This window comes from Dendrobates tinctorius, unplaced genomic scaffold (genome assembly GCF_039654945.1).
Source record: "Dendrobates tinctorius isolate UK_male_01 unplaced genomic scaffold, ASM3965494v1 ptg000035l, whole genome shotgun sequence".
Taxonomy (NCBI): Eukaryota; Metazoa; Chordata; class Amphibia; order Anura; family Dendrobatidae; genus Dendrobates; species Dendrobates tinctorius.
Window position 1 is genome coordinate 25,410,095 of NW_027361703.1, and position 25,072 is coordinate 25,435,166.

The window sequence follows — 25,072 nt, forward strand, 5'->3', positions numbered from 1 at the left end:
ATGAAGTCTTAAAGAGAATCTGTCACCAACTAATCTGAGAGCATCATAATGACCCTGATTCCAGAGATGAGTTACTTACTGGGCTGCTTGCTGCAGCTTTTGTAAAATCACTGTTTTATTAGCAGGAGATTATGGCTAGATGACTATTAAACCTGCTGCCATCTATCCCTCCTTATTCATGAGCAATGTATGGCAGGGGCGTCATGCACTGCTTGCAAGCCAAAGGGCAACTGCCGGAATACTCACTGCTCTGCATGCTAGGACTGTGTGCGTGGAGAGCAGTGAGTATTCATTGTTCTTCAGTAGCGTTCACAATGTCAGCCGGAGCCTTCCTGCAGCTGCCTGGTGGTCACGTATGCCACTACTTAAGAGAAATAAATATTCACCTCATTCCACTCCCATTGGCGTGGAGCGAGGTGAATGTTAATTTTTCTTTAGTAGCAGGGATACGTGACCGCTGGCCACTGCAGGAAGGCTCCGGTTGACACTGTGAACGCTACTGAAGAGCAATGAATACTCACTGCTCTCCACGCACCCAGTCCCGGCGTGCAGAGCAGTGAGTATTCCGGCAGCTGCACTTCGGCTTGCAAGCAGCGCATGACATCCCTGCCATGCGTTACTTACAAGCATAAATCAGCTGCTGGCAAGGGTGCAGGACACTGTGAGGTAGCCCCGGAAAGGTAAGTTTAATCGTTTGTATTTTTAATGTTTTCGTTTTCTGATGGGTCCATGCATACCAGAATGGGGGTGGGGCCAATCATACTAGGATAAGGATGGATGGCGCGCCCCGCAAGGCCTTAGGTTACTCGGTACCGGGCCGGTCAGGCTCTCAAAAGGGGATGTCACGGTGGCAGTGACCTGGTCCATGGCCCTGGTCGTCCAGTAATTAAATAGAGGATAGTTATGTGGTGTTTAATTATGACGCCACCCGTGGTGTTCGGCAATGGGTGGCCGACGCTGCGGTTTTGGTCCTCTGGGGCTAATGGTGACGCAGCAAAGATGGTTCAGCTCCCACGGGTAGAGCGGGGCCCCAGGGCAAATATATTTGACTGTTCAGATGGTGGTGAACGTTGGGGTGCAGAGAATAAGTGAAGGACACAGAGAGGTGCAGTTTTCTTTACCTTTTACTTGAAAGTAGTTGCAATCTGGGGTACCACATACAGATGAGGGATTGAGTCTGGCTCGCCTGGAGGCATTCAGGGGATCCACCCTGCCAGGTGGGGTGGGGGACCTTCCATCTGCGCTCTGTTTTCGGGTCCTTGCTGCTTGTAGCTAAGCTGCGGCCCTCTCCTACGTGATGATCTCTAACCTGTATGACTGACAGCATGAGCCTATATCACGGGTACTGTCCTTTTCACTGTCAGCCCCGGGCTCTTGGTCTGCTGCCGTGCCTTCAGTTATTCAGTGTGGCTAAGGAACTTGCAGTCCCCTGTACTCCAGATTCGGCTGTCAGGGTGTACAGCTCCTGCCCAGTCAAGGACTCTGGCGTCCCTTTTTATATCAGCGCTTCACTCTGGGGTCAGCTATACGCAATTTTAGTTCTCCCAGAGCCTTTTGTCTCTGCTCCTGTCCCTTTCTTCTTCACAGACCAACCTGAACTGTCTCTAACTGTCTTGTCATGAGCTCCAGCTGCTCCCGTTTCCATGACAACTCCCTTGTTTACTCTCTCAGCTGACTTCTTACTGACTCACTAACCCCACCTGCTGGCCAGAATTTATAAGGAATCTCCCCTTTCTGACCTGCAGCAGGAATTGTCATGTAACCTGTGTTACCTGGCATGAAGACCCCCCTCCTGCCTCCAGGCATGACATCACCCCTTAGAGGAAGGCAATGTCACTATGGCAACCAGACTCTGAGGTGCCACATGGAGCCATGCATACCAAGACGGGGATGGGGGCCGATCATACCAGGATGCTAAAGAGAAATGAATATTCATTGCCCTCCATGTCCATGGGTGTGGAATGCAGTGAAGATTAATTTTTCTTTAGCAGCGGGCAGAGGAGTTAGCTGCAGCAGCTGGCTCCTGCCTCTGTGACCCGCTGCTCCGCCGATGCTGCTTCCCCACCTCCTAACCACAACCAGAGCCGGTACATCCGGATTATAAGATGCACCCCCATTTTCCCCACATTTTTGGAGGAAAAAAGTGTGTCATAAGAAAAAATAGGGTACATGTTTAGCCCTGAAGGTTTTTTAAAGAAGCCAAGGTGCGTTATTATCTCTTTATTTGCATACATTTCTGCATATAAGCCTAGAAAGGTGCATTTGCATAATAATAATAATAATAATAATAATAATAATAATAATAAATTTTATTTTTATAGCGCCGACATATTCCGCAGCACTTTACATTTCAGAGGGGATTTGTACAGACAATAGACATTACAGCATAACAATAATCACATACAGTAGATTATAACAAATACCAAGAGGAAAGAGGGCCCTGCTCGCAAGCTTACAGTCTATGAGGAAAGAGGTAGACACGAAAGGTGGGTGGTAACAGTTGCCCTGATTGTATGGACCAGCCATAATGTTAGGTGTGTGACAGTACGGACACAGAGGGCTAATGGATGCATAAAGCATGTGGGAGAATGATGCGGGGAAACTGGTTATGGTAAAACTTTTGACTCTGCCACACAGGGATAGATTAGGTTAATGTGTTGAGGCGGTAGGCCAGTCTGAATAAATGCGTTTTCAGGACACGCTTAAAATTGTGGGAATTGGGGACTAATCGTATTGACCTGGGAAGTGCATTCCAAAGAATTGGCGCGGCACGTGTAAAGTCTTGGAGACGGGAGTGGGAGGTTCTGACTATTGAGGATGCTAACCTCAGGTCATCAGCAGAACGGAGGGCGCGGGTAGGGTGGTATACTGAAACAAGGGAGGAGATGTAGGGTGGTGCTGAGCCATGGAGGGCTTTGTGAGTGAGGGTAATAAGTTTATACTGAATTCTGGAGTGGATGGGTAGCCAGTGTAATGACTGGCACAAGGTAGAGGCATCGGTGTAACGATTGGTGAGGAATATGATCCTGGCTGCAGCATTCAAGACAGATTGGAGGGGGGAGAGTTTGGTAAGAGGGAGACCGATTAGAAGAGAGTTACAATAGTCGAGACGAGAATGAATAAGAGAAACAGTAAGAGTTTTTGCAGAGTCAAAGGTAAGAAAAGGTTGAATTCTAGAAATGTTTTTGAGGTGCAGATGACAAGAGCGAGCCAGTGATCAAATGTGGGGGGCAAAGGAAAGCTCGGAATCAAGTATGACCCCAAGACAGCGGGCCTGTTGCTGGGGAGTAATAGTGGAACCACACACAGAAATGGCAATGTCGGGTATAGGTACATTAGTAGAGGGAGGAAACACCAGGAGTTCAGTCTTTGACAGGTTCAGTTTCAGATATAGTGAGGACATGATATTAAACACAGCGTTTAGACAATCGCAGGTGTTTTCTAGAAAGGCTGGCGTGATGTCAGGAGAGGAAGCGTATAATTGGGTGTCATCAGCATAGAGATGGTACTGGAAACCAAATCTACTGATTGTTTGACCAATAGGGGCAGTGTACAAGGAGAAGAGGAGGGGGCCTAGAACCGATCCTTGGGGGACCCCAACAGTAAGGGGAAGATGAGAGGAGGAGGAACTGGCAAAAGATACAGTGAAGGAGCGGTCGGAGAGATAGGAGGAGAACCAGGAGAGAACGGTATCCTTGAGGCCAATGGAACGGAGCATAGTGAGGAGGAGCTGATGATCCACAGTGTCGAATGCTGCAGAGAGATCCAAGAGAATTAGCATGGAGTAGTGACCATTTGATTTAGCTGTTAGCAGATCATTAGAGACTTTAGTGAGGGCAGTTTCAGTGGAGGGTAAAGAGTGGAAACCGGATTGGAGAGGGTCGAGAAGAGAGTTTTCTGAGAGATAGCGGATAAGACGGGAGTGGACCAGGCGTTCCAGGAGTTTAGAGATGAAGGGAAGATTAGAGACAGGTCTATAGTTAGCGGCACAGTTTTGGTCGAGGGATGGTTTTTTAAGTAGTGGATGTATGATGGCATGCTTAAATGAGGAGGGAAAAATACCAGAAGAGAGAGAGAGGTTAAATATTTTAGTTAGGTGAGGGGTGACAGCAGGGGAAAGGGACTGGAGGAGCTGTGACGGAAATGGGTCACTGGTGCAAGTAGTTGGGCGAGAAGATGCAAGGAGCCTGCTTACTTCTTCTTCTGTGACTGGTTCAAAATCAGAGAGTGAGTTAGATGCAGTGGGGGAGGGAGGACAGTGCATGGTATGAGGTGATTGGGAGGTAATTTCCTGTCGGATCTGGTCAATTTTTTCTTTGAAGTAATTGGCCAGATCGTCAGCTCGGAGCTCCGTGGTTGGGGCCTGTACTCTTGGATTGAGTAGAGAATGAAAAGTGTCAAAGAGACGTTTCGGGTTATTGGACAGTGAGGTGATGAGGGTGTTGAAATAGGTTTGTTTGGAGAGGTGAAGGGCAGTGTTGTATGTTCTAAGCATAAACTTAAAATGGATGAAATCTTCGGGTAGATTGGATTTTCTCCACAGACGTTCGGCGCACCTGGAGCACCACTGCAGGAAAAGTGTTTGCACCGTCTGCCAGGGTTGTCGCCGTCTGCGTTGTGGTGTTCTATTTATAGGGGGTGCAAATTCATCCAGGGCAGTTTGAAGTGTTTCATTGTAATGCTTCAATGCAGAATCAGGACTTGAGAGGGAGGAGATAGGGGCCAATGAAGACTGCAAGTTCTTCATAAGTTTCTGGGTGTTAATGGCCTGTATGTTTCTATAAGTCTGGACAGTGGGGGTGACCTGAGCAGCCTGGCAGTTCTTGATAGAGAATGAAAGAAGATTGTGGTCAGAGAGCGGGAGAGGGGAGTTTGCAAAATCATCCACTGCACAAAGCCGAGAGAAGACCAAGTCGAGGGAGTTTCCGTCTTCATGCGTTGGAGAATTAGTAAGCTGAGAAAGGCCAAATGAGGAGGTTAGAGATAAAAGGTGAGTAGCAGATGGTGAGAGGGGAAGAGCAATGGGGATGTTGAAATCTCCCATGATGAGGGTAGGGATGTCACAGGAGAGAAAATGTGGAAGCCAAGTGGCAAAATGATTTGTATTTGCATACAAAGCTATCGGCAGTCATTCAGCTTAATGGCCTCCTCTATGGGGGTTGTATACTTTTCTTTAACGGCATATAAAAGTGCAGTAGACTGAGCTTAGCCATACCGTGGGTCATAGCAAAAAGAAGCTGCCCAATATACATTTTTAGTAACTTTGTGGCCAATTGATGAAGCGTATGCCACCATAAGCCTTTACAGTAGGATATGTTAGTACAGTCCATTGAACATACAGTACATGTCAAGAATACTCATTAAGTAAACCTACATTGCACGGCATCGGCATAAGGTAAACAGTAACTAAGGCTTTAGTTAAGGTGACAGTAAACTGATTGACCTCATTACCCCATATCTAATATCTTTAGCCCACATTAGTCTTTCTATTATGCTAAGAGTGGATGGCGTGCTGGAGAGTATAAGGACATTCTATAGTAGGGCTTATAAGGATAAAGGGTGTGGGTTTACTGCTCAGATTTTGGGGGATATTTTAGTATTATACAATTGTCACCTCCATCTTGTCTTGTTGATGTCTTTAAAGTCCCATTGCAGTTTGGAGTCAACAACATATTGCTACAAAAGGCATAGAAACTAATCTCAACTGCCATCTATTTTTAGGACAAATAATTAAGAATACACATACAGTATATAGAGCATTCTACTAATGTGAACCTGTTGCTTATTTATGTAGTATTATACCATATTTGAGGGTCTATACTACAGCAACACCCAGATCTCCCACAGTTCCACCAAACTAAACGTAGAACCCTATGTTGAAGGGAAGCTGCCATCAAGTTTTTCCAATATTATTATTTATTTGTAGCGCACCATTGATTCCATGGAGCAATACATTAGAAAGGTTACATAAAGGACACAAATATAAAATATGGTCAACAAACTAACAATGACAGAGGGGAAAGGGCTCTGGGCTTATAGTCGACAGGGTAAATGGGAAGGAGACAGTAAGTTGGGGGGGGTTACAGGCGCTCCAGTGGAGGTGAGGTGGCAGTGGTGTCGTTGCAGGCCGTAAGCGTTCTTGAAGAGATTGGTTTTCAAGTTTCGTTTGAAAGTTTCAAATATGTTGGGCAATTGTAGGTCAATTTTCGTAGTTTGATCTGGGTAGGTTGGGGAATTGGGAACCAGTGAAGGAATTTGCAGAGGGGAGGAACAGAGGAGTAGTTGGGGAGACGTGGATTAGTCAGACAGCCTTAAGGATGGATTAGAGAGGTGCAAGGGTGTTAGCAGGGAGGAGGAAATTGCAGTAGTCAAGGCAGGAGATGATGAGGACACGCATTAGCATTTAGTAGATTGAGAGTTGGGGAAATATATGGTATATTAAGTTCGGCCAACACCTTTAAGCCCACTATGTAGGCACACTTCTCTCTGCCCTGTCAAGAGCAAAACACTGTAGTGCACATTCACCGGCTTTAGCTACAGGTAATTGTTGCTCTTTGGCCTTTCTCAGCACATATGTGCTACAGTGTTTTGCTCTCCCCGTAACAAGGCAGACAGAAGGACACTTTCTCAGGTGTGCGATGAGGGACACGGTGTGGATGACGTACGACACATCATCCATATCAAGCAGAGAAGGAAAATGGCGTTCGTAAATAGAGAGGGTGCGCTGGGTCAAGACCAGAGATGCCAATCTGACTGAACCACGACATTTGTGAGTATAATAAAAGGTCTTTTTTGTGCCTTGCATAGAGGATTGTGGACATATATACAACATACCAGAATGCTGTAACAGGAGGCTGAAAGATTATGGCCGCACTTTATATTGGGAAACCTGGTGACAGGTTCCCTTTAATGTAAGTTGCCCTGATGCGTTGCATGGGATTCAAGTGTTACAGCCATAATTTGGCCAAGCACCTGACCTCAGAATGCATTTGCTAATGTATATGAGAAAGGTGTACATGATGTTCTAGGTAGGTGCTAATTAATTTGAATGAGCTATTCCTGCCATGTACAGATTACAGTGCTAGTTAGAAATGTGTGGGGGTATATGAGAATTTCCACTGGCAATGGATGTAATTAGATGAGCTCCGTTATCACAGCGCATGCACATATTTACGTGTTGTTTCCTATTTCTTTTATGCTATTTTTATTCATGGGAATGCTTTAATTAGATTCATTTCTAGATGTAGTGAGAATGATTAATGCAACAAGACAAATCATTTTTTGTGACGATTCATTAGCCGGACTGCTTATATAAATTGCCTCTGTCACATTGTGATGACGGGAAGATTTTACTGGCTTATCTCTCAGTATTTTTCTCCAAGTCCCTTGAAGCTTAACCGTTAATGACAATATGAAAGCATTGAAAAGTGTTTTTCACTGCATAACTTAAATTGTGAGTCACCTAGAAAATATATAATTATTGTGTAATCTATAATAATGACATATTAAAGAGGTTTTATAAGATTAGAAAAACAACTCCTACCCATTATTTGCATCTGGCCTTGCAGTCGAGCTCCACTATAATGCGTTGTGAAAATGGTGTGACGGTCAAAATTGACACCATGATGTGAGCCCTATTATGAACTTTTATATGGAGTCCTCTCGCTTCTTGATATATGTCTTTTTTCAGACCTGTCAAAGTTGTGTTGTCTGAATTTGAATGTAAAGATGTTCCGAGAATACATTCCCAAAAGCATTCCAATTCTTATATTGAGGCCACTCGCTAGAGATTTTCACTAATGGTATACATCTTGGGACTATTAAAAAGAATTCCAACTGCATTCTTCCCCCTAGCCCACTGTTAGAGCTGTATTGTGAATGTGTTTATGCCCTTCATTGCTAGATGTAGATTTTGAAGAAGTAGTTGTCTAAACTTCTCATACATGCTTTTAGCTGCTTGATAAATTTGGAAGAAGTCATTCACGAGAGTTCCCAGGACTCTTTTATTCGGGGATCTCATTTACAGCACAATGATAAATCTGCCCCACTGTGTCTTCTTTGACTTTTCTGAGATGGGAGATTTACCATTATATTATCTGGGTTTCCAAGAACTTTGGTAATTCCCACAAATATTTGGACATGCTAGTTATGAGCTTTTACAACACTTTATTTAGTTATTCCCCTATACATAGTCTTCCCTGAAATACCATTTCTACAAAATAATTTGAAAACAATTAGATATATGTAGAAAATAAGAAAATAAATTTAACAAATGATGTTGATTTACGGAGGCACCATATGGTGATGCGCAGAATACAGAAGATATGTGTACATAGTCCCTAGCTAAGGATGGACCCATGGTCATGTCATGACATAGTCTGTTTTTAGAGAAAATACCAAAAAGGTTTACCTTATCTCTTGTAAGAATCTAAAAATATAAGTAATTTAATAATTTTTCATGTAAAATGTGTTAATAAAATGTATCGTAATTTATTTATAATCCTCCTTGGTTGCCTAAGTACTCTTCATTTCTGTTAGTAAATTCAGTAAATTATGATGGCAGTTATACATTTTAGAGAGGCAGAAATGCTTAGTTGGTTTTCTCATGGCAAAACATGAAGCTGTGATGATGACAGACATGTAAAATTTATTACAAGACATCTGCTATCTGTCTTCTTGAGTTAGAGGTTGCTGCATGTTGGAGGCCAAGGATGAGACAGAGTGATGTGTGCTTCATGTATCATTACCTCCACCATTAGTAATTATGTGACTCCAAATATATGTATGACGGGTGTGGTGATTTTAGTTAATTGTGTGTCATTGATAACCATCAAATCAGACTAGCAGATTGTGTTTTATACAGTATGTTTGCTATCTTCATTTTCACGTATTCCATGTACTTTACCTACAAATGGACATCATGGTCTAATCATTATCTGTTCATATGTACAAAACGATGCCCAACTGCATTTCCATCAAAGGGGTTCTCCCAGTATAGAAAATAATTATTTGCTAAAGGAAATGTCATCATAAAAAAAATCCTAAATGCAATTAACAAATCACAATCGTTTTGTCTAGAGAGATAATAACTATAGATTCAAATCACGGGGGCAATACAGACTGACAAGGCAGGTACTAGCGAGGACAAACTGGAACAAGACAAGAACCTGCAGGTAGGGCTATGGGCAGACTCTTGCAAAGCTAGTGGGTACTAACGGACTAGGACCTGAGGACTATCAAGCGTGTTGGGAACAAACTAACAACGTTGCACATTAAGGTGCCTTAAATAATAAGTGTCTCCTAGCCATTAGTGCATGGCCCCTCTGAGAAGGAGGGAGCGTACGCATGCGCCCTAAGCACAGTGCCCGGGGGTCTGCACACCATGCGCAGACCCCAGGCAGCAGCCAAAGAGGAAGGAGAAGGAAGTGTAAGGTGGGGGCCGCAGCAGTGAGCGAGTTGGCGTCCTTGCCGGGCATGAGGGGAAGCGTGCAGAATATTTTTCAATTCTTTAACATAGGAAACTATATTTGGTCATGTAAAATTTAATTACTTCTGATGCATAAAATGGATGCTGTCTGGATGTCATACAGATGACAATACAGATGATAAAAAAAAATTTTGGATGAAAATTGGACGATTTTTTTTTTGTATACTTGTGTGAACTTAGCCTTACAGGGAGTCTGTCAGAAGATTGCTGCTTACCAAGCCACTGGAATTAACTTTATGCAAATTAGCTCAGAAGTACCCACGGGGCAGTACTCTTCACAAAACCATCCCCAACCTGTCCTGTTAAGGATTGGATGAAAGGTACAGTGGCTGTTTTCTAAAAATGATATGACTGCACCTTGCACTGGTAGGGCTGCCAATATGCAATTGGGAACGTTGCTCTAAACAGAAAACGTGACTGAACATGCATCAATTTCCAGGTGTGGATCCACCCACTTGGCACTTGTGACATTTGTGAGCTCAGTTACTTCTGGGAAAGAATTTCATGTTTCTCTGCTGACACTGTGAACAGTCACAAAGGTCAGTATTGTTAGCAGTTTCATAAGTAGAAAGTATAACACTACTCTACAAATCCTACTTATGGGAGCCTTAAAATATCATTTCACCTCAAACACCATGTACAGAGATGTGCGTGTGTGTATGTATATATATATATATATATATATATATATATATATATATATATATATATATATATATATAGCACCCAATAACAAATGAACATGATAGAAATAGTAAAAGCAATCTATGCAAATGTAAAAAATATATATATGAATTCATCTACCAAAAATCTATACGTCCAACAAACCAGAGTGAAAAACCACTCAAAATTAGATAAACCTAAACCCTGGATGTGGATCGAAAATAAATAAAAAATTATCTGTATACTAAAATAACCAATAATATATGGTAAAGGATGGGACAATCATATTAAGGAAAAAATGCCTTTATTAGAAGTAATTGGCAAAAAATGGCACTATATACAAAAGGTGACCGCACACTCAAAAAATAACAATATAAGGCAAAAGATACACATGTAAGAATTTTTTTTTTTTTAAATAACTACAATGAGATAGGGACCACATAAAAATTATTAGGTATAAGGGGACTACATGTATAATGAAGATATGAGATAATAATTCATTATAGTAAAATAAATAATTACAAAATATTAATAAAGTCCCTCAAACACACTGTATAATAATCTACACTACTAATATAATAAATAACTTTGCTATGGGATTAATAGATTAGCATCTTGTATATAAAAATTATATGTAATATGGCAGCTGCTCTCAAAAACGCCGTCAAGAGGTGCAGAAGTCTCATTGACAGTTACAGGAATCGTTTGATTGCAGTGATCGCCTCAAAAGGTTGTGCAGCAAATTATTAAGTTAGGGGTACCATCATTTCTGTCCAGGCCTATTTCATGAGTTTTATTTTTTTTTAATTCTGTGGAAGCATAGTTGAAAAGCAATGTCTGACTTTCATTTGTTCATTTTCATAGATTTTTTTATTTATTATTACTTTTGTCAGATTCAAGTAATTTCAGTGACCATTGTGGCTTTTTCTGTCATTAAACGTGGGGTACCAACAATTTTGACCACGTGTGTGTGTGTGTGTATGTGTATGTGTATATCTATATATTAGTTTTTAGAGGATTTTCCTTGGAAAAAAAAACCATATATTTAATACACTTTACAATCCAGTAGTGTTCCTGGAGTATATCCAATTCTATCAATTGCCCCAGCAGCTGTACAGTAATCTTGATGGGAAAAATAAACTATCAGAATGAAGTGCAACGAGAAGCCTGGCTAAGGTGTAAGGGCGAGTTCACACTAGCCATTGGCGGCCGTTAATCTTCCACTGAATTTCTATATATTTGCCAATTGACGGTCACATATTAGCCTGTTTAGAAAGGCTAACTGCTCTCCCCATGCACTCAGAACAATTGGTAATAGCTTGCTCAGTGTTCGTGGGCCGCCATCTCAGCAGCACACTCTGCTGACACCGGATGCTGAACTGCTGAGAACAATGATTTTTAGGCAATTTAAAATTCATTTCACTCGACAGTTGAGCATTTTACTCATACATTGGGTGATTGACAGCCAGTTTGTACTGCACGATTATCAGGAAAATAAGGCCGGGGTCACACTAGCCGATGCAAAATACGGTCCGTATTTTACATGCGTAATACGGATGAATGACCCCTAAATAGTGCTCCGTATGTCATCCGTAAGCAAGGTGTGGTCGCGTATTTTGTGCATGTCAGCATCCGTATGTAATCCGTATGGCGAGATTTTGTCGCAGGCTTGCAAAATGGACATTTAACGGTTTTGAGGCCTGCAAACTATTTAAATCATTAGCCTACACCCTATTTATTGGCTCAGGAACAGGTGGCTGCCTCCATTCTGTCCATTTGTGACCTTGCCTTCACTAGGTGTGTTGGTGTTGTATGTGCAACATAACATGGCAGACAGTCTGAGTTTCAACACAACTGAGCAGGTTCTCTTCAACTATATTTTGTCATGCCGCTTTGGTCACCCATACCCAGTGATAGTGGATCCACAGAGGAGGAGACGCATATGGGTGGATCAACTTTTGAGGCAACGACTCACAAGAGGTCATTTTCACTGCCTCTCTTCTTCTCTGCGGGATCATCCGGAAAAATTTTACCAATACTGTCGCATGAGCCTTGCAACATTTGATCTACTCCTTGGAGACAGTGCGCCCTGGGATAACCTTTCATGACACAAGGAAGCGCGAAGCTCTATCTGCAGAGGAGCGACGTCTACTCACATTACGGTATGTACTACACAACCACATTCTCTATGTTCATGATGTGTTGCCCAAGGTATGTTTTTTTATTTTTGTACTAAGTTTAATGCCCTCATCTTATTCCCGATATATTTAAACTTACAGACCAGAATGTTGTGTGTAATATGTACTGAATATCACGTAGTGATTGTGCGACCAAATATATGTGTGTTAGTAGATATGAATCACTAACAAGTTTGGTATGTATGTACCTGGTGTTTTGTTAATTTGTGCATTCTAAAATGTTCCATTTCTGTTGTTCTTCAGCTTCCTGTCCACTGGCCTGTCTTATGCCGTCCTCCACCATGAGTTTCTCATTGGAAGATCTACCATTTCTGGCATAGTCAGGTCGACATGTAGTCAAATATGGTCAAGACTACATCAACTCATCATGCCCGAGTCCAGGATGGAAGACTGGTTGAGGATATCAAGGGACTTTGAGGAGGACTGCCAGTTTCCTAATTGTATTGGGGCCCTTGATGGCAAGCATATCTGGGTGCGTAAGCCGCCGAACTCTGGCTCCCAATTCTTCAATTATAAACAATACTTTTCTGGTTGTATTGTTGGCTCTGGCCGACCCTCAATACAAGTTTATAATTGTTGACATTGAGGCCTATGGAAGGACGGGAGACTCTAGAGTCTTCAATAATTCCATTATGGGTCGGCGGCTACGCACCAACCAGTTGGATCTACCACCACCACGCCAGCTACCAGGCTCCACTCAAGACTCAGTCCCTTATGTCCTTGTGGCAGATGAGGAGTTTCAGTTAACGTGCAATGTCATGAGGCCATATCCCCGGAGCAACCTGGACCACCGGCACAGAATTTTTAACTTGCGCCTATCACGTGCTCGGCGACTGGTGGAGTGTTCCTTTGGCATTCTTTGTGCCAAATGGCGGGTCCTACAGTCTGCCATTCAGCTGAGTGAACAAAATGTAAATGAAGTAATTAAAGCATGTGTCGTTCTTCATAACTTCACAAGGATACATGATTGTTCCTCCTCTGCTGGTGTTGTGCGTGGGTCAGACAATGTACGTAGGGCGAGACCACCTATCAACCCTCAACGTAGACCGCTCTCTGGGCTCAAAGTGCGTGATATTTTCACAAATTACTTTATGTCACCTGAGGGGGAAACTTCTTGACAAGAGCATGCTGTGTCTATGTTATAATTTTTTGGTTTGTCTGTCTAAATATATATATTTAAACCCCTTCTGATTCTATGACTGTTTAATTGCATTGGTAAGCGTATGTTAGTATGCTGACACCTTTTTTTATAATTGAGACAGAGATGTAAAATGTAGTAGACAAATGTTTACTTTTGCCTTATTTTTTTTTTTTTTTTTGAAAAACATATTATTGCCATATGATAAATGTGGCAATGGGCCAAATTGGCCTTGGTGCAGATGCGAAAATTGGGAACAAAAAACATTTTCTGACAAACAAAACAACCACAAAACCATTAGGCAATACCAAAATGGCAACATTATAAATTTTGGTAGGTCGGGTGAGGAGAAGGCGGAAGACCAGCCTGTGTTTGCTGCTGGCTACTTTGCCCAACCTGGCCATAGCCCTGTGTGGGGGCATACTGTTGCCCATGATGTGGGTAGTGTACTGCCTCCTGTGATTGTGGTTGGTACTGGGCAGACTGATACTGGAAAGGGGCCTCTTGTTGGGGCTGGTAGGCCCGTGGCTCATACCCACCAAAATAGCCATGTCGTCCCCAACCAGGTTGGGACCAGCCTCCAACACTGGGTGGGAACAAGTTGCCATATTGGTGAGGTTGGCTAGAGCCAGACATATGTGGCTGGTGTTGGAAAGGTTGAGTAGGGGGTGGAAGGGGGTTGAGGTGTAGGCCCACGTGTTTGAGGATCCTCAGAGCCTGCTTGAGCAAGCATGTGTGTGGGGTGTCTAAGGCGCATCAAATTCCTGGGGGAAAGCTGCCACCTCTCCAGATATTCAAATAATTCATTTGGGGTGTCTGCTTGCATCAAGCAGGATCTGAAAACATCTTCAAATACGTAGCCTCACCTCACGGGAAAGGGGCCGAAGATAACGGGCCAGGCTGCGTGAGTACGCCTCCTCACCATCATCATTATTGACTCTAGCCAGATAGTTCAGTACCCCTGTGTCAACATTGGTACGGGTATCTTGGGCAGGGATCTGGCGCCTTCTTCTTCCTCACCGGGATGGTCCAGCAGGCTGTGGGGAGCCCTGGATCTGGGCAATTGGGCTGCTGCTGATGTTGCCCTGCTCCTCCTGTACGGCTGATAGTGCAGCAGCAGATGGTCCTGCTTGTGGATGTGGTCCTGGTGGTGGGGTTTGTGGTGCAGGCAATGGGTTTTCCTGAGAGGTATGTTCACCCATGCTTCTTGGAGCGGGAGAAGATGGGCCAGCCACCTCTTCCCCTACAGACCCAGGATCTATAATGGGCTCTATCTGAGCCAGTTTCTCTGTAAGGTTGGACTGAGTTCTGTTATGAAATAGAACAGAGCCAAAAATAAATCAATTTTTTTGGCCCTGTAAAGTATCTGTGTAATGTGGTGTGAGGTATCTACTTACGGTCTCAGATCCAGAATTGGAGCGAGGAAGGAGAGGTGGTCATAATATATATATTTCCACTTTATGTGGCCCGCATCACCACTCCTGGCACGCTGCTGACGTTCCCGCCTGTATTGGTCGCGGATGCTGCGCCAGCGTCTCATCACATCTTCCACTGCAATGTGACTGGAAATATTCTCAATTTCACATATTTGTTAGGTCAAATTTGCTACAAGTAGCCTAGGCATGTGGCCTTCTAGGGTGTGCTTTCTACCCAGGGTGGCATATATAATTGGGGCATCCAGGCCAGATACACACGGTCACAATAGTTAGGTACCAAGTAACTACACTTAATAACTTGGTTGGCTAGGAGGATGAGGAGCTTGTGGCCTGGGCCAAATTATGTCAGTGTATAACCATGGGTCACATAAAAATCTACCCTGATTCTAAATGCCTTTTTTGATGTGAGGTCATTTTAAACAGTTTTTGGGTTGTACTTACTCATTTGCTGCTGCTCCTCATGTGGCCGATCACCAAAATCGTGGAACATCTGGCGACATTTGCGCCTCCATGACGCCTCCTTTCTTGCCCGGTTGGCATAATGGGCATCACGTTGGTCCCAGATTTCCGGCCGCTCCTGCACTAATACAATCAGCATCTCCACATTGAGGAAATATGGCGCCATGATGCTGCAGGACTCCGTGGAAACGTACTTCCTGGATGTCTGTAGCGTTTTTTAAGCTAATTAGCATGCCTAAGCTTCCTGATGATGAATTGGCCCATTTCCTGTCACCTGCCAAAAGACCTGCGTATTTCTCGCGAATCACATGTGTGGTCCGTGTGTAATCCGTATTTTTGCGCACCCATAGACTTGCATTGGCGTACTACGGGCGTAGTGCGCTGACAATCGCAGCATGCTGCGATTGGCATGGACCGCGTAGAATACGGACGAGAAATATACGGCTGTTGGGAGCTGCCCCATAGAGAATCATTGGTCCGTGTGTAATGCGTGCTTTTAACGCCTCTCACTCGTCCATATTCCTCTCTAGTGTGACCCCGGCCTTAATGTTTATTCCTGATAAAAGGCTAGTGCAAATGGCTGTAAGTCTGTAACCCCTTCAGCCCCCAGGCCTGTTTTCACCTGCATGACCAGGTCAAATTCTGCAATTCTGACCAGTGTCACTTTATGAAGTTATAGCTCTGGAATGCTTCAATGGATCGCACTGATTCTGAGAATGTTTTTCGTGACATATTGAACTTCATAATAATGGTAACATTTCTTCAATAAGACTTCCAACTTCAAAATCCAGCAATTCAGGAATTGTTTTTTTTTTTTTTTTTTTGGGGGGGGGTTTATGTTGTTCCGTGTAATTCTTTTTGCATCGCTTTATTCTGAGAGCTATAACTTTTTTATTTTTCTGCTTATAGAGATGTATGGCGGCTTGTTTTTTGTGGAACAAGATGAAGTTTTCAGCGATTAATCTTTTGATCTCGTTTAATTCCACTTTTTGTTTGGCGGTATGCTCATAAAGCATAATTTTTTGCATTTTTTTTTTCTGGCGGTGTTCACTAAAGGGGTTACGTAGTGTAGTGTGACAGTTTTATAAATTGAGACATTCCGGACGCAGCAATATACCAAATATATGTATTTTGATTTCATAACTATTTATTTATGGGTACAATATATCTTTATTTTTATTTATTTATTTTTTTACAATTTTTTTCACTTTTTTTTTACTTGTTTACCAGTCTGATCGCTGGTAAAGCATAGGAATAAAGGAGCTTTGTTATGTTACACAAACTGTCAGCACTGCACTGACAGTCAAACTTGCTACATCATACACCCTGAGCATGATCTAGCAAGTTTGCTAGTTCTAGAGACCCGGATGTCTTCGGGTCAACATCGCATCACCATGGCAACAATTGACCCCTTGCAGTGACATTGCGGAGGCACCAATCGGAGAGCAGAGGGGCTCGTTCCCTCTGATTGCCTGTTAAATACTGTGAACGACATCGATCACAGTATTTAGGGGGTTAAAGTGCCAGGAGCGGTGCAGGTGCCGCTCCTGCACTAAGTGCCAGCTGTCTACTGTCAGAATCAGCTAACACCTGGCGGCGTTATCGCGAGCAAAATCGCCACTACGTATTCATACGTCATAGGTCGTTTAGTACCAGCCAATCATGACATCCAGTGTCGGAAAGGGGTTAAAGGGAATCTGTTAACACGAAAATGCATTGTAATCTGCAGACACCATGTTAAAGGGCAGTGGGGAACTGAGCAAATTGATATATAGTTTTGTGAGAAAAGACTCAATATAGCCTGTGTTTTTATTATCTAATCCTCTTTTTGGGATTCTCAGTCGAGTAACCTGTCCCATCAGTGATTGACAGCTTTCCATGTGGCAGAGCTGTCTGTCACTGATAGATCCACCCACTGGACTGAAAATCTATAAATCATAAAAAAAATCAGGCTATACTGAATCTTTTCTCCCAAAACTATACGGTGGCTTGCTAATGTATTCACCCCCTTGGCTTTTAACATATTTTGTTACAAGGACGTCCACCTGTGTGCAATCTAAGTGTCACATTGTCAGTATATACACACACCTTTTCTGAAAGGCCACAGAGGCTACAACATCATTAACAAGAGGCACCACTAACCAAACAACACAACGAAGACCAAGCAGATCTCCAAACAAGTCAGGGACAAAGATGTTGAGAAATACAAGTCAGGGTTGGATATAAAAAAAAATTCCAATCTATGTTGATCCCCCATGAAATCCATTATCATCAAATGAAAAGAACATGGTACCACAACTAACCTGCCAAGAGAGGGCCGCTCACCAAAACTATCAGCTCTGACAAGGAGGGCATAAATCAGAGGGGCAGCACAGAAACCAAAGGTAATCCTTAAGGAGCTGTAGAATTTGCAAGCAGAGACTGGAGTATCGGTCCATACAACCACAATAAGCCATACATTCCATAGAGGTGGCCTTTACAGAAGAGTGGGCAGAAAAAAGTGTTTACTTACACACAAAAAATGTAAGGCTCATTTTGATTTTACCAAAAGATGTGGGAGACTCCCCAAGTGTATGGAGGAAGGTGGTGTGGTCAGATGAGCCCAAAATTGAACTTTTTGGCCACCAAGGTAAGCACTATGTTTTATGCCAAACCAACACAGCTTTTCACCCTAAGAACACCATCCCCACAATGAAACAGAGGTGGGAGAATCATGCTGTGGGGATGTTTTTCAGCAGCAGGCACAGGTAAAATGGTCCTAATCGAGGGGAAAATGAATGGTGCGAAATACAGGGATATTCTAGAGCAAAATCTGCTTTAGTCTGTCAGTGATTTGAGACTGGGATAAAAGTTCACCTTTGAAAAAGACAATGACCCAAATCATACTGCTAAAGCAACACTAAAGTGGTTTAAGGGGAAATGTGTAAATGTTTTGCAGTGGCCTAGTCAAAGTCCAGACCTTAATCCAATTGTGAATCTGTGGTCAGACTTGAAGATTGCAGTTCACCAGAGGAAACCATCTAACTTGAAGGAGCTGGAGCAGTTTTGCTTTGAGGAATAGGAGTGGGGTTGAATACTTTTGTAAGCCACTGTATATCAATCTACTCAGCTTCTCCTGTTCTGCAACATGATGTCTGCAGATTAGAATATGTTTTCATGATGGCCGGTTCCATTTAGATATGTAATTTATATACAGAGTTTCCCAACTTTATATGTAGATTATATATACATATATAAACTATAACATCTAATATGATGGAGATTGTAATATTCAAAAATCATAGAATAGTACATTTTGAGTTATTTCTTCTAATTATTATTAGTAGGATTAGTATTTTCTATTTTGTTTCAGTTGGTAAGAATACCGTGAAAGTGCCACATAATGAGCTTTATTGGCACAGCTTTTGTAAAATCATCTACACATGTTTGTATGTTTCCCACCATTGTTATAATTTTAACACAATTTACAATATAGAAAAAGCCCTTCCTTTAATAATTGTCACTGCACAGCTTGGCTTATTTCACTATTTCTATTACAGAAAGAATAGAAGGTAAACAAAGTTCAGAGGAAGAATGGCCGAGTGTAGGGGGTGCAAAGAAATCAGAATATGGTTTTTGTCCTATATATACCTAATTGAGCAGAACACATTCAGGACTTCCTTCCATGCAATTCATTGTTTCTTAATGTCTTTTCAGGTTACAGACATTAATTGTTTCATGAATGCAAATAAACAAGAAAATGTTTGCTGCACAGAAATATATAATGTCTATCTATCTATCTCATATCTATCTATCTATCTATCTATCTATCTTCTATCTATCCATCTTTCTATCCCATATCTATCTATCTATATATGTATCTATCTATCCCATATCTATTTGTCTATCCCATATCTATCTATCTATATATCTAGCTATCATCTATTCATCCATGTATCTATCTATCTACAGTGGGGAAAAAAAGTATTTAGTCAGTCAGCAATAGTGCAAGTTCCACCACTTAAAAAGATGAGAGGCGTCTGTAATTTACATCATAGGTAGACCTCAACTATGGGAGACAAACTGAGAAAAAAAAATCCAGAAAATCACAGTGTCTGTTTTTTTTCATTTTATTTGCATATTATGGTGGAAAATAAGTATTTGGTCAGAAACAAGCAATCAAGATCTCTGGCTCTCACAGACCTGTAACTTCTTCTTTAAGAGTCTCCTCTTTCCTCCACTCATTACCTGTAGTAATGGCACCTGTTTAAACTTGTTATCAGTATAAAAAGACACCTGTGCACACCCTCAAACAGTCTGACTCCAAACTCCACTATGGTGAAGACCAAAGAGCTGTCAAAGGACACCAGAAACAAAATTGTAGCCCTGCACCAGGCTGGGAAGACTGAATCTGCAATAGCCAACCAGCTTGGAGTGAAGAAATCAACTGTGGGAGCAATAATTAGAAAATGGAAGACATACAAGACCACTGATAATCTCCCTCGATCTGGTGCTCCACGCAAAATCCCACCCCGTGGGGTCAGAATGATCACAAGAACGGTGAGCAAAAATCCCAGAACCACGCGGGGGGGACCTAGTGAATGAACTGCAGAGAGCTGGGACCAATGTAACAAGGCCTACCATAAGTAACACACTACGCCACCATGGACTCAGATCCTGCAGTGCCAGACGTGTCCCACTGCTTAAGCCTGTACATGTCCGGGCCCCTCTGAAGTTTGCTAGAGAGCATTTGGATGATCCAGAGGAGTTTTGGGAGAATGTCCTATGGTCTGATGAAACCAAACTGGAACTGTTTGGTAGAAACACAACTTGTCGTGTTTGGAGGAAAAAGAATACTGAGTTGCATCCATCAAACACCATACCTACTGTAAAGCATGGTGGTGGAAACATCATGCTTTGGGGCTGTTTCTCTGCAAAGGGGCCAGGACGACTGATCCGGGTACATGAAAGAATGAATGGGGCCATGTATCGTGAGATTTTGAGTGCAAACCTCCTTCCATCAGCAAGGGCATTGAAGATGAAACGTGGCTGGGTCTTTTAACATGACAATGATCCAAAGCACACCGCCAGGGCAACGAAGGAGTGGCTTCGTAAGAAGCATTTCAAGGTCCTGGAGTGGCCTAGCCAGTCTCCAGATCTCAACCCTATAGAAAACCTTTGGAGGGAGTTGAAAGTCCGTGTTGCCAAGTGAAAAGCCAAAAACATCACTGCTCTAGAGGAGATCTGCATGGAGGAATGGGCCAACATACCAACAACAGTGTGTGGCAACCTTGTGAAGACTTACAGAAAACGTTTGACCTCTGTCATTGCCAACAAAGGATATATCACAAAGTATTGAGATGAAATTTTGTTTCTGACCAAATACTTATTTTCCACCATAATATGCAAATAAAATGAAAAAAAAACAGACAATGTGATTTTCTGGATTTTTTTTTCTCAGTTTGTCTCCCATAGTTGAGGTCTACCTATGATGTAAATTACAGACGCCTCTCATCTTTTTAAGTGGTGGAACTTGCACTATTGCTGACTGATTAAATACTTTTTTTCCCCACTGTATCTATCTATCTATTCCATATCTATCTATCTATATCTATCTATCCCATATCTATCTATCTATCTATCTATCTATCTATCTATCTATCTATCCCATATCTATCTATCTATCTATCTATCCCATATCTATCTATCTATCTATCTATCTATCGATCTATCTATCTATCCCATATCTATCTATCTATCTAGAAAAAAGATTTAGCACAGCACAGGAAAAAAATAAAAAAGAGGGTGCAAAGTTTCAAAAGCATGTACCAAACCTTGTAAATAGTCAAAAAAATAGAAACAGCACGCCAAATGGCAGTTGTAAGGTGCTGTTTAATGGCCCATGTGGCGACGTTTCAGTCCTAGGTGGCTTGAGAAAGGTCTGCACCTAGGACCAAAACGTCGCCACATGGGCCATTAAACAGCACCTTATAACTGTTACTTGGAGTGCTGTTTCTATTTTTTTTACTCTATCTATATGTCTTTCTCTATTCATCTATTATCTATTCATCCATGTATCTTACTATCTCTCTATCTGCAACGGACTTCCCCTAGAACTCCAAACTTTGCAAGGATTTCTGGGAGAAGACCGTGTTCTGCGTTTAGGGTCGGACACTAACTGTCCGGTACGAAGCCCCAACTTTTACGTTCAGGTTCCCTCATCTCTGCTCATTGGAGCAGTAGTTAAATGTACATTTGAATGTACCTATGCTGTAAATACAGTATGTAAGATAAGGATACCTCTTTAAATGAACTACAGGAAATATCAACCTCTTTTCATCTTATTTTATTATTTCTTGCTGTATCTTTCTGTTTCCCAGATCTTTCCAGTGGCAGCTCCAATTGACGGCAGCACTCCCTTAACAATCTGTGGATGGGACCTGGTTTCCAGAAAAGACAGTTTTAAATTTAAGAATGCATCAGTCATTATTGGGAAAAATATGTGCCGAATAGATGGAAAAAATAGCAAACCAAACACGTAAGTACTATTTATACTTATCAGCTAATGAAAACAGCTCTCGCCATGGTTTTCCCATTTCACATGCTTTTGTTCTTTACAAGATATTAGTGTACTCCCTTTATTTTTGGGAAAGGACAGGCTTCTTTTTACAACCATACCGTAGGATCCATATAGCCACACTACAGTGTGCACAGTAATATATGTAGGAACTCTTCCGTAGTCATTTACTGGACAGACATGCCGCTAATGACATGTGTAAGTAAGTGATATTGGAAAGCGCTAGAAATCATATGTAACATCTCGCATCTTACAGTATTCAGTACCTTGCTAACTAAAGCGACACATTTTACTAAGTGAGTATGGGGAACATCTGTGGGAAAGAATGTCAAATTAAGAAGGCAGCATATTATTGATCTCCATATAATAGCTTCTCATAACTCACAGCACAGGTCTCATATAATAGAGTGAAACCCCTGTTAGCTAGTAATATGCCACTTACAGATTTTTAGTAGTTGCCACGTTTTAGTCTTGGTGTTCGAATCGATAGCATACTGTACCTGCCACGGAATTTGGGCAGAGCGCTAATCTGTGCTCCCACGCCAGAGCAGAGCTTGAAAGTAACATGGGAGAGCCAGACTTCTCCTCCACCACTCTGCAGATCTCAGGGTGGGGAGGTTTAAGGGATAGTTTCTAATTTTGCACTGAGGCTGTAAGGTACGGTCTGTGATACTATGAATTCTAATCCTCTCTGTCACACACCTTTCCTATGAAACAGCAATCTACCAAGGTACATTTTATGCTACATCTGAAAAATTGTGGTTGTGCTGAATATAGGATTTTATTTTATCTTTAAGGTTGGTCTGCAGGTTAGGCCAAGAAGATACTCCGAAATTTAATGTAAGCAGCACTGTGTCAAATGGAAGGAAGACCGTCAATTTTAACACGTTCTCCTTTGTGGTAAGTGTAATCGATAATGAAATACGTAACACCTACAGCAAACACAACTGCGACTCAAGTACTAAGCAATACAAATGTCTATTGAACCAAAAATAAATAACCAACACACATCAAAAAACAAAGTGGACCATTATGGATGGCAAAGAGGAGAGACAAACCACAACATATCCAATAGTTTGAGAGTAAAAAACAGCATAGGATAAAACCAGCCTGGGAAGACAATGAAGCGCAAATAGGGTCTTATCCAGTGGAAAAGAGAGAAAACAGAAAAAACTCAGTGACAAATAAAAAACACTCCCAAATACCCTTCACTGTCCTTTCATCGTCTGGTGGGAGATTGGCAGCGTGATTTCAGATCCATCTTTCCACTTGTCTACAAAAAACAGTACACGCAGAGGTAGATATGTGAATATATCTACAGTATATCTATATATAAATATATAGAAATATATATGTCTGCCTATATATATATATATATATATATATATATACATACACATAAAAGATAAATGCAACTGTTCCAGATGTGGTCGGCAGTATGGTAATGTTAGAGGGCCAGTATTAAGGGCCTGTCACACTAAGCGATATCGCTAGCAATATCGCTATAACTTGTGACGTTATAGCGATATTGCTAGCAATATCGCTGTGTCTGATACTTACCTACGACCGGCTCCCCCGCTGGTTATCGCTGATCGCGCGAGAACTTCCTGGACTGTTTCTCGTCATCAGCTTCCTGCTGGGCTTCCTGTGGAGAGACGAGTGACGAGCGTGGAGCCGGGCGGGAGGACGCAGGATCGCCTAGTGTGACAGGTAAGTAGCGACCCCCGTCCCCAGCGATGTCGCGGATCGCTGGTGCATCACTAAGTGTGACAGTACCTTTAAAGTAATCAAAAAGGAGGCTGTGTACACAAAAAAATCTAAATTGTATATAATAACCGTTAAAAGCAATGCATGAATGCAGATGGCATCTTGCAACATGATTACAGAAAAGTACTTGCATATACTAAATGCAATAGATATTTACAGGTTATTACGGTACTTAGTATTAGATTCTTGGTTGTTTGCTGTAGGTGACATTTACATCATTCTTTTATGTCAGGCAGTATGTTACTGTGGGAAAAGTGTTGTATAGTCAAGTACAGTGCCCATACTGTATATTGTTTAATTTCACAAAAATTTACTATAATGATATGTTTTTCCTTATAAGAATCCCGTGATAGAAAGCATTACACCAAGTTATGGACCACAATCTGGGGGAACTTTGCTTACCGTTAAAGGACATTACTTGAAAAGTGGACAAGACAGAACTGTTTACATTGGTAATGACATCTGCACCATCAGGAGGTAAATCTGACTTAAGAAGTCATTTATTCTATTTTGTTTCCTAACAGATTGAGATAGGATAGGCCAGTCATGCATATTATATTGGCAGCTTTCTCTTCCCACACCCATATAAAACTGCATTCCAGGATAAGCATGCACGGTCATTTCCAGGGGAATAAGGCCGCTGTTAGGGCCCCGTCACACATAGCGACACACCAGCGATCCCGACAATGATATGACCTTGTCAGGATCGCTGGTGGGTCGCTACATGATCGCTGGTGAGCTACCAAACAGGCAGCTTCACCAGCGATTAGCACCAGCGACACGCGCGTAAAAAGCACCGCACATCGCTTAGTTACCCACTGTGTACCTTAGATTCCAGCGCGCTGGTGCAGGGAGCTGGTAACCAAGGTACACATCGGGTTTCTAAGCGCCGCGCGTCACTTAGAAACCCGATGTGTACCTTGGTTACCAGCTCCCTGCACCAGCACGCTGGTAACTAAGGTACACATCGGGTCTCTAAGCGCTGCGCGCCACTTAGAAACCCGATGCTTACCTTAGTTACCAGCTTGCTGATCGCTGGTCTCCCGCCTGCCACACGCAATGCGTGCTGGCCAGCTGGAGACCAGCGATCAAAAAAATGTCCTGGCCATTCCAGGACGATCAGCGATAACTGGCAGGGGGGCCGGTCGCTGGTCAGTGTCACACACAGCGATCTCGGTGGTGAGATCACTGTTGTGTCACAAAACTTGTGACTCAGCAGCGATCTCTCTAGCGAGATCGCTGTGTGTGACGGGGGCTTAAGACATCATCAGCTATGTTGAAATCCAACATTTGCAAATCTTGCCCAAACAGAAGTCCCCGAATGCATGACATAGATTATCTCATTACTTGCTTCTGTTCTCTGTTTTG

General features: G+C 42.4%; 1 protein-coding gene across 1 annotated transcript in view; it reads left to right on the plus strand.

Annotated features, from left to right (window-relative positions):
* The window catches only part of MET (MET proto-oncogene, receptor tyrosine kinase), a 200,772-nt gene that overhangs the window by 86,392 nt on the left and 89,308 nt on the right, over positions 1-25,072 (plus strand). The window contains exons 6-8 of the mRNA XM_073573343.1: positions 21,741-21,898; positions 22,735-22,837; positions 24,045-24,181. Coding sequence (XP_073429444.1) covers positions 21,741-21,898; positions 22,735-22,837; positions 24,045-24,181 — 398 coding nt within the window. The remainder of the gene's footprint in view (positions 1-21,740; positions 21,899-22,734; positions 22,838-24,044; positions 24,182-25,072) is intronic.